General features: G+C 39.2%; 1 protein-coding gene across 3 annotated transcripts in view; it reads right to left on the bottom strand.

Moving 5' to 3' along the window:
- The window catches only part of ACSL3 (acyl-CoA synthetase long-chain family member 3), a 45,412-nt gene that overhangs the window by 30,354 nt on the left and 4,898 nt on the right, over positions 1 to 10,160 (bottom strand). For 2 of the 3 annotated variants that reach the window (XM_014531079.1, XM_005883489.2), the window contains one exon: positions 3,667 to 4,084. In XM_014531079.1, coding sequence (XP_014386565.1) covers positions 3,667 to 4,044 — 378 coding nt within the window. In that variant the 5' untranslated portion in view covers positions 4,045 to 4,084. Of the gene's footprint in view, positions 1 to 3,666; positions 4,085 to 10,160 lie in introns of those variants that run through there. The other variant, XM_014531080.1, reaches the window with a different exon arrangement.

Here is a 10,160-nt window from a genome sequence, read left to right as displayed (position 1 = left end):
GGAGAACAAAGGGTAAAATATTTAACTGCATCAGTGTTTGATTATATTCTGCGCAGTGACAAAACCTGAAATCATTTTCAAGGTCCACCATTTCTTACTTCTTTTCAGTCGGGTCCAGTTTCTAAACTTTCTAAATCTCCGTTTTCCGGCTAATAAAAATAGGATTCTACCGAGTCTCCTGTCTACCTACTCCAGGGCTTCTGTGAGGATCAAATGGGATAAGGCACAGGAAAATGCTTCACCGACATTTGGTTAAAGTGTAAAATGTTTGTACCTGGCTATAAAGCAGGTCGTGTTCCTGGGCTGAAGAAATTGCAAGGAGGCTAGTCGGTAGGGACAGGAAGCCAGGCGTTGCTACGTGATGACATTACCTGGCGCCCACAACCACCGTTTCTGGGCCAGGCTGGGCTGTGGGTCACATTTTGCGCCATGGGGTCTCGGCAATGTTGGCTGCAATTTGTTTGGCTGTCGCTCTGGGTAGGTGGCAGGGCCTGTGTCCCACTTGGGGGAAGCCGAGTGTTGCTTTGTTGGCACCAGGTCCGAGGTGCCATTTCTTTGCAAATGGCCAGTGCACATCACAGCAGCTCCTGCATTGAGCATCTGCCCCCTGGTGGTCAGTGTGTGCCATAGCAACCGGTTGGGCAGTCAGAGGGACACTTAGCATATTAGCCTTTTATATATATAGATTATGGGGAGGGAGGCAGAGAAAGTGCAAATATTCAAACAATCTGGATGGTTGGTAATCATCATGGTGATGATAATGAGGAAGGCAGCCAATTTTTACTAACGTTTGCTAGGTGCTAAGTGTACTGCAAGAATTAGCTTACTCAACTCTTACGCTAACTCTAGACATAGCTACTATTATTATCGCTATTTTACATATGAGAGGATTGAGGCATAGAGGAAATATTAACTTCCTCAAAATCACACAGCTATTAGTAACAGGATGAGAATCTGACCCAGGCAACCTCATCCCAGGACCCAAGTACTAAATCACACTGTTTTGCCTGCACTAGAGAAGGGAGCTGGGATGTGACTGGACAGAGGGAAGGTGAGCTGCTCATAGAAGACTGCCTCAGCTGCTGTGTGAGTGGATTAGAATAGGGATTAGAATAATTTATTTTTGTGTTCTTTTGAGATAAGAGAGCCTCATTATTAGCATTATCAAATATCTAATCTCATATGTTCCTGAACAAAGCACAAGGCCAGTTTTAAAGAGGGGGAAGGGCTGTGAGCAGGGGGAAAACCAGACTCCTGCTTTTTTCCCTTGAGCCATTTGGTCCGGATAGTACCTCAACAAAGGGGCTGACAGAGGGGAACAAGTATGGAAAGATGAACCAAGAGTTCTGGTCGGGGAGAGTAATGTAATAACCAAACCACAAACCCTGACCAAGAGATGAACCACTGCATAGATTAATTACAATGTTAATGTCCTATAACTCAGAAAATGAGTATCATGCACTATGTAAACAGGGTAAAAAATGTGACTGCAGCAAGAAATGAGACAAAAGTAGGCATTGAGGACGAGGAAGAGAAAGCAAAGTCAACCCCAAGAACAAAAATAAGGACTTCTGTTATCTTTTTGGATAATTTAGAGGGAATGTCATAGTGAAATCTCTCTGTAAGCACTCTAATTATATAATTCCTTGTTTTCTTCTCTCTAATGTGTATAAAATATAAGAAAAAAATGTAGTGTTGTTGGTGGTTAGATCACCATGTCTGAACCAGCCTTGTGCTCTTTTCTGTTATTTGCAACTTTGTTCTATTTCAGGTACATGTACTTTAGAGATGCTCTGCAGACCAACAATTTCACAGTTCTTCATTTCAAAATATGCTGGAACAATGCACTTGGTGCTGGGGAGGCTGCAATCAGGAGATGCTGACACATTCCAGGTGCTTAGCTCTGTGACAGCCTCATAAAACCATATGACATTTAAAATGGAAGACAACAGTCCTGAAAGAGCTTGCCAAGCCTCTGCTTCTTTGCTTCTGTCTTTCTATTTGTGCCCCCTAGAAAAAGGCCTGTCTTGGTAACACTGATGCCCACCTTATTGTGGGCATAGTTAGAGCAGAATCATCACACTGCCTGCTTTCTTCCACTTACCTCCCTCCTTGTAGCTCATATACTTTTAGGATAAGATGGAAACAAAGCTTCAGATCATTAATTGGAAATAAAGGTGGAGTATCTTTGCTTCAAACATATCAGATTAATTCAAACACTCTAGAGTTAATTCCCAAAGCTCAGCCCCTCAAAACGGAGAGGAAACATTTAGATATTGCTACCTCATTAGCTCTCTTCTCCTAATTAAAGATTGTCTTCAAATATGGAATCTATGAAATGAAGGCACACTTCATCAAAAAATACGTCTGCACTCGCTGCTGGCAAGCCCTCTGAGTAGAAGCCACATGGCCTACACAACCCCACTCTTACATCAGCTGTAAATGGTCGTCCCCTTTTCACTGTTCCTGCTGCAATACAATGGGTGCATGTAGAAGACGAAGAGGGAGAGAAAAGCCTAGCTTGTTTAACGTGCAGTGGAAACACCCACTGTCCAATCTGCAGAACTGCCCACAGCTGCCACTCAGACCAACAGAAAACAGCCTTAGCACAGCACCCTTTCCCATTGAGGAAGGCTAACAGAAAATATCTGCCTCATCTATTATCTACAAAACCTAAAAATTAATTCACTTTCTAATGAGCCTAATTTCAAACAAGGAAATATAATAGGATTTCTGTACCAGAGTTTATTTAAAGACTTCTGGAAAAGTTTGATGAATCGCAAATAAAGCAAGACAGCCTGGGTTCCAGTTCTGGCTTCACCCCTTGCTAGCTGTAATGTCGTTGGGTAGGTTACTCAACCTATCTGTGCCTCCCTGTTGTCATCTAAAGTAAGTCTGATAACACTAACTCATAGAGCTATTGTAAGTTTTACATAGGTTGATATATGTAAAGCTCTTACAACAGCCTTGCTCAAAGAAATGCTGATAAATACCAGCCATGATCATTATCTCCATATTGCAAATAAAGAAACTGAGGCAAATTTGCTAAATAAGTTTTCCAAAGTCATATAGCTAGTAAGTGAAAAAGCTGAGATTTAAACCTGTACTCTGGATCTAGAATCCAGATTCTTAACCACTATGTTATACTGCCTCTAGGATGTCGTATCCCCTGCTTCAAATCAATAATGGCAGGTTCTTCTCTATTTGTGGAAAGAAATTCTTAAAATCCATGCAACTGCCACAACCCAAGGACAAGACATGATAAGTGTCCAATGGAAGCTGCGTTCAAATCAGGTGCCACAGACAACAGGTGCCACCCTAAAACCTAGAGCAATCTCAAGCACACACAGGTGCTTCTGGAACTGCCAGGAGTTTAGGGTTTCATACCCAAAACTGCCCTAGACATTCTATCCCAAACCTTGGTAGACATGCAGGTGCAGAAGTGCCCCACACCAGCAAGAGTTCTTAATGTCTTAGTGAAAATTCAGGACAAATCGGTGCTGGCGACTACAAAGAGGTTAGAACACAGTCTAGCCCCCTTCCTACCCTGTTTCTCCTGCCATGTCAGCAAATCCGATAGAAGTAGGCCAGTCTTGTCCCTTGCCACCACTTCTAAAAGTTCATCTTATGCAGAGAAAATTCAAAGGCAACGAAAGATCACCTTACCTTTTTAAAAATTTTTCCATTTGGTTGTATTTCATCTTCCTCATTTAAAACTTCACGTGTTCCCAAGAGTCTTTTGTCCTTAAATTTGTTTTTTGCATACATAAAAACTTTATCTAGTGTATCACAGCCAGGGTATAATACTGAGGCCAAGCCATCCACACTGTTAACAGATCTGTATGCAGACTCAGGTTTTGAATTTACAGGCTTTGCTTTAATTTGGTTTGATTTTTCTTGTCTTGACTCAGACAAAAAATAATATGGAATGTATGTTAAAATAGTATAAAGTGATATGATAAAATGTATTAAATATAAAAGAATGGGGTGGATAGTCTGTTTTAGCTTCATGGTTGATGGTTTTGAAGATACGTGGTTATTCATAAGTGCTCAAAATATAGAAGTAACAGATTTCCGTAAGAATCTAGAAGGAAGAGAAAGAAATTAGTTCAAAATCATTTTAAATAACTTTAAAGAAAAATTCTTCATATTAATAGGCAAATTATTTTTTTTCCCCATCAAGCAGCAGCTAGTGCACTGGCAGCAGACAAGTCCTACCCATGCTTGATATCTGTGAGACTCATCTGTACTGTATCTACTAACAATGGAGTTGCCACAGAAAAGTTTTCACACCATTCTGTAAAAATGCAGCTTTTCCAAACTAACCCCCAGTATCCACAAACATTTCCCAGTGGCCTGGAGGGAGCAAGCCAGAAGACCTACAAATGAATTGGAGACCAAAATTGTACCCATTTCCTATTCTTCAGTCTCTTTACATTAGGATGGCAGCACTTTGCATATTCAGCATAGGCTCCTCTCCTGGCCCAGAGGAACTCCTGTTAGTCTCTGCATTCTTTCCCAAGGAGCTCCCACTCTCTCACTCTAGGCAGCAAAAGCAACTGGAGTTAGCAAACACGAAATTCACTTCCCATAGATACTTTTCAATTTAGACAGGTTAAGCTGTGAAGCAAGAAGGCAGTAAACTTTGGTCATTTTATGCATTGCATTCATCAGATTTACTGAGATGCTACTCTAAGTACAAGGAATGCAACAGTGAACAGAAGTCTTGGTCCCTTTCCTCATGAATCCTACACAGTCATTAGGAGAGGTAGATCGATGATACACTGTATGTTGCATCCAGGATCGGCTGTGCCCTCTGCGGAGCAACAGGATGCACACTATAGAAAAGATCAACTTCTCTGAAATAGGCCAGCCAAGTTATTAAACAAATAAACAAGCAAACACCACCACCACAAGAAGCTGCAGAAAAGGGGAGGAGGGAATCAGAATTCAGAATCAGAATTCAAAATTGCTATAAAGCATGTAAAATAGCCAGTTTAAGTCAAAGTTACATGACATGCAAATAAACAGGAAAGTATGATCCATAGACACATATGGGGAAAACAGGCAACAAATCGTCCTTCAGAGGGCCCAAATGTCTGATTTTTGCAGACAAAACATCAGAACAGCTATTATAATAAATATGTTCAAAGAATGAAAGGACATGATGCTTAAAAAATCAAAAGTCTAACTCTGCAGTTTTACAAGACAAGGACACCTCCAAATCTGCCCACGCACAGCTGGTGAGAAGCCAAAACTCCCAACTGACCAAAGCTCTGCTCACCATGCGGCGCTGTTTCCTGACAATGTATTGAGTAGTACTTTGGAGACTGAGTCCAGAGAACCTGGGGTTTTGCCATAAAGGTCATGAGGAACCACTGAAGGTTTCTGTAAAGGAAATGGCACAATGAAAACAAAGGTCCTGCCACTTCCAGGCATCAGGGCTGCAAAGAACAGATGCACCTTAAGCATCCAGGAGAATGATGTTATCTCATGAAATTTAATTTTGTATGTTTGCATTTTGAATTATAAAATAATCTTGTGATTAAAAAAACCATTTTTATCTACAGATAACATGATTGTAACGTATAGAAAATTCTAGGGGACTTCTGGTCAAGATGGCAAAGTAGAGATGCATAATGAACTACTTCAGGGTAAAAAACTCATGTCTGTAATTTTATATCACAACATTTCAGTTAAAGAATGTAAATCAAATATAGCAAAATATTAATACTTATTTATCGTAAATGGTGAGCATATGGAGACTCAATATACTACTCTCTCTACTTTCCTGTATGGTTTTCTTTATAATAAAAAAGGTTTTAAAATGCCCCCCCAAATAAAAAGAAAATCCTAAGTAACCCACTAAAAAACTAATACAACAAAGAGTTCAGCAAAGGTTGCAGGATGTAAGATGAGTATACAAAAATTAATTGTATTTCTGTGCACTAGCAATAAACATTCAGAATATGAAGTTAAGAAAAGAATTACATTTACGATACTTAGGATTAGATATAACAAAAAGCACAAAATTTGTGCTGTGAAAACCACAAAAATTGTTTAAAGATACTAAAGACGTAAATAAATAGAAAAACATCCTGTTTAAGGATCGTAAGACAATATTGTTAAAATGGCTACATTCCTCAAATTGTTGTAGATTCAACACAACCCTTATCAAAATCTTTGCTAGCCTTTATACAGAAATCTGTAAACTAATCCTGAAATTCACATGGAAATTCAAAATAGCCTGAAGAGTCAAAATTTAATCTTGAAAAAGGACAAAACTGAATTCAAAACTTACTATAAAGCAGTAATAATCAAGACAGTCTGGCACCAGCAAAAGAACAGACAATATAGGTCAATGGAATAGAACTGAGGGTCCAAAATAAACCCTTATATCATGAACAATCGATTTGCAACAACATGACAAGATAATTAAATAGTGAAAGAACAGTCTTTTCAACAGATGGTGCTGAAACAACTGGATAGCTAGATGTAAAACAACAGAGATAGACCCCTATCTTATACCATACAGAAAATTAACTCAAAATAGATCATATAAGACCTAAAACTATAAAACTAAGTACTGATCACTACACTAAGTGTAAACACCTCAGGAAGAGTACAGTGAAAGGCAGAAGCTAGTTCTGGAATTTTCTGAGTCTTCTTAAACCAAATAGCAACTTATGATCTTAAAGGCTGAGGGGAAGGAGGAGAGAAAATGGAGATTTTGAAGAGATAACACTACAAAATTTGAAAGAGCACCAAAAGCAGGAGGTGCTCAAGAAACAATCAGCCACCCCCGTAGAACAGGGTGGGGATGAGGAGGAAATGAGAGCAGGTGTTTAAGGCCCCAAATTGTAAAGGTCAAATTGTTATGGCCTCTGAGGCTGGGGAAGGAACTTAGTTTGTATTCCAGTGTACACAAATGCATAGTTTTAGAAAGTAAGAGTATACAGAGGATAGCTAACCTGAAGGTAGCGGAAACTGGAGGCAAGGAAATTAGATTTAAAAATAGCTGAGATAATCCTTTACTCCTAGATCAGGAGGCCAGGGTGGTGTGACATGGAGCCAGCAGCTGTGATCAATGCCCACTGCCTGATGGCCCAGAAGATGGCAACGGTGGCAGCTGTTCCTCCAGCCCTTCCCAACAACTGAAATCTTTCTGCTTAATATAGTGAAGATCTTCTGTTCTGAAGGAAATAGTCACGAATTAGCAAAGCAGCAGTGAAAGACTGGAAAATCTGTTCATCTTTTCCTTCATGTTCCCAATCTAGTTAAGAAGGCCTCCTCCATCCCAGGCTAAACGTATGGTTGTGGGGAGCCGCTACAGTGTTTTGGACAGGTTCAAGTCTTGGACTGATGAGAGGGCACAGTCCTCTCATTGCCACGTGCAAGTCCCAGCTTGGAGAGCAGGGCCCTCCCAGCACAATTATAGCCAACAGCTGTAGTTGTGAGCTTGAACCTATGGTCCTAACACATGGCCCCACGTGCCTGAGTAATATGGGCTTGATAGAGTTCAGATGCATGTAATTTAGTAGGATTGAAACCCATGAGAATGTTGTAAACATCTTGACCATGCCCTTACTTTGTCTCGTGGAATCTGGCTATAAAATAAAGACACGGCTTATAGTCCATGGCGCTGTCTCTCCATCCGGGAGCAGCATCCCACCCAGACACAGCTCATTCTCTTGTCTGTCTTTTCTCCATCCTTCACCGCCCCCTCTCAGGGTCACTGAACCAGGCTGAGATGGCATGGCACATAAGACACCCTGGGGCTGAGTATGCCATGGCCATGCCGGCTCGCCACATATGGTCACCTATATTTTTCATAGTATTTGCATAATTTTTACATTTAGATCTTCAATCAATATAGAGTTTACTTATCTATATTGTGTAAGGGAGAAAGCTAACCTTTTCTTTCAGATGAACTGCCTGAAGCCATTTATTCAATAAGCCACCCTTTTCTGTTAGCCAAAATGTCACCTTCAGTAATTCCCACTTACACTTGGATCTGTTTCTGGACACTATTCCATTTCTTGGATCTGTCAACTGCTTTGCTAACACCATACTATTCCAAATGTAGTACATTTGCAGCGGTGTGTCAACCAATTGTATCAGAATTACATTAGAGAATCTTTAAAATGATGATTCCTCAGATATGTCTCTCTCCTTCCTCACCTCACAAAACTCTAGTGGTAGCATGTTTTTAAATGGCATGCATGTAATTTTTATGTACACTAATGCTTGAGAACTTACTGCTTTAAATATCTGGTAAGACCCTCATTATCATTATTCTTCAAAATGTTCCTATTATTTCTTACAGGCTTATTCTTCCACATAAATTTTAAAGATTTAACATTTCTGCAATGAAACCATTTGAAAAATCCAAAGGAAAACAAGACTCAGAAAAAAATAACACATAAAATACGTGGAGCTCCTAAAAATTAAAAAAAATCAAGCAACAAACAGAAAGGAAAACTGGGCAAAGAATTATGTACAGAGAGGCCAAAAAAGAAGAAATGCAGATGGCTAATACATATAGACAATATGTTCTCCTTAACTTGCAACTGAGATTAAAATGAAGCCATACCAATTTTCATCCAACAGTTTCACAAGTATGCAAAAGACTGCAATATCCAGAGTCCACTGAAACAACCTAGCAGTATTTAAAACACACACAGCCTTGGCAAGTGTGGTTCAGTTGGTTGAGCATCAAGCCATGCACCACAAGGTCACCAGTTCTATTCTGGTCAGGGCACGTGCCCAGTTTGCATGCTAGATTCTTAGTAGGGGGCATGCAGGAGGCAGTTGACTGATTTTTCTCTCTCACATTTATATTTTTCTCTCTCTCTGACCCTCTCCCTTCCTCTTTCTAAAAAAAAACAAAAAAAAAAATAAAAACATTTTAAGTGTATTCATAAACTTAACAATACAAAGAATGCTATTGCGCCGAAACCGGTTTGGCTCAGTGGATAGAGCGTCGGCCTGCGGACTCAGGGGTCCCAGGTTCGATTCCGGTCAAGGGCATGTACCTGGGTTGCGGGCACATCCCCAGTAGGAGATGTGCAGGAGGCGGCTGATCGATGTTTCTAACTCTCTATCTCTCTCCCTTCCTCTCTGTAAAAAATCAATAAAATATATTTAAAAAAAAAAAAAGAATGCTATTGCTTACTTTTTAGTTGTCATTAGAAATTAAAGTTTCTAAGGGTTAAGAATTCTAATAAATATAGAATGTGTTTTCAGTGAAAGTTTTAATACAAGCAAATACATTTTTAAGAAAATTAAAATGGTTTGCCCTAAAAAGAAAAAAAAGTTCTTCTGAATAAGATGAAACAAACTAAAAGGGACAAGTTGTAGAAGGTTTGTGGAAAGGAAATCTTGGGAAAAAATTTTATGGGTGGTCAATAAGATTTAAATAAATTTAATTAAATAAGTGAATTTAAATATCAAAAATAGCTGATACATAATTGGAGTTTAGTTCTTTCTCTGTTAAAAGGACAAAGTTTCCCTGTATGCTTTTTAATAAGAATTCATAAAGAAAAAGCAAAGGTTTTGTTTTATTAAAATCATTTCCTGTGCTCTATTATCATCAGGTTTTTTATTGTTTATGTAAACCAAGTCTTAATATTAAAAGAGCTAAATTTTACTTACAACTATTTAACTTTCTTTCTGTATTTGCCTGTAAAGTCTTTGTCACCATGATTAAGTAGATAACTAAATATTGTTTCACAGCCTATGATCCTATTTGACCGAGTTTTAAAACTCCTGGTGTTTTTGGTAAACTTCCTATACATACAAAATTAAACTGTCTTTTTCTTTTTGTTAATCATAACTCGAAGATATCTTTTTTCCATTGATTTTTAGAGAGAGTGGAAGGGAGGGGGAGAGACAGAGAGAAACATCAATGTGAGAGAGACACATCCCTTGGTTGCCTCCCACATGCACCCTGACCAAGGCAGCAACCGAGGATTTGCCCTTGAACCACTAGAATTAAACCAGTGACGCTTCAGTCTGTGGGACAATGCTCTAATCACTGAGCAACCAGATAAGGCTAAAATGTATTTTTTTTATTTATTTAAGTTTTTTATTGTTTAATGTATTACATAAGTCTCCTTTTCCCCCCATTGATCTCTCCCCGGCCATCCCCAACCCCCAGC

This window comes from Myotis brandtii, unplaced genomic scaffold (assembly GCF_000412655.1).
Source record: "Myotis brandtii unplaced genomic scaffold, ASM41265v1 scaffold79, whole genome shotgun sequence".
NCBI lineage: Eukaryota > Metazoa > Chordata > Mammalia > Chiroptera > Vespertilionidae > Myotis > Myotis brandtii.
Note: the sequence above shows the minus strand (reverse complement) of the source record. Positions and strands in the feature narration are given on the sequence as shown.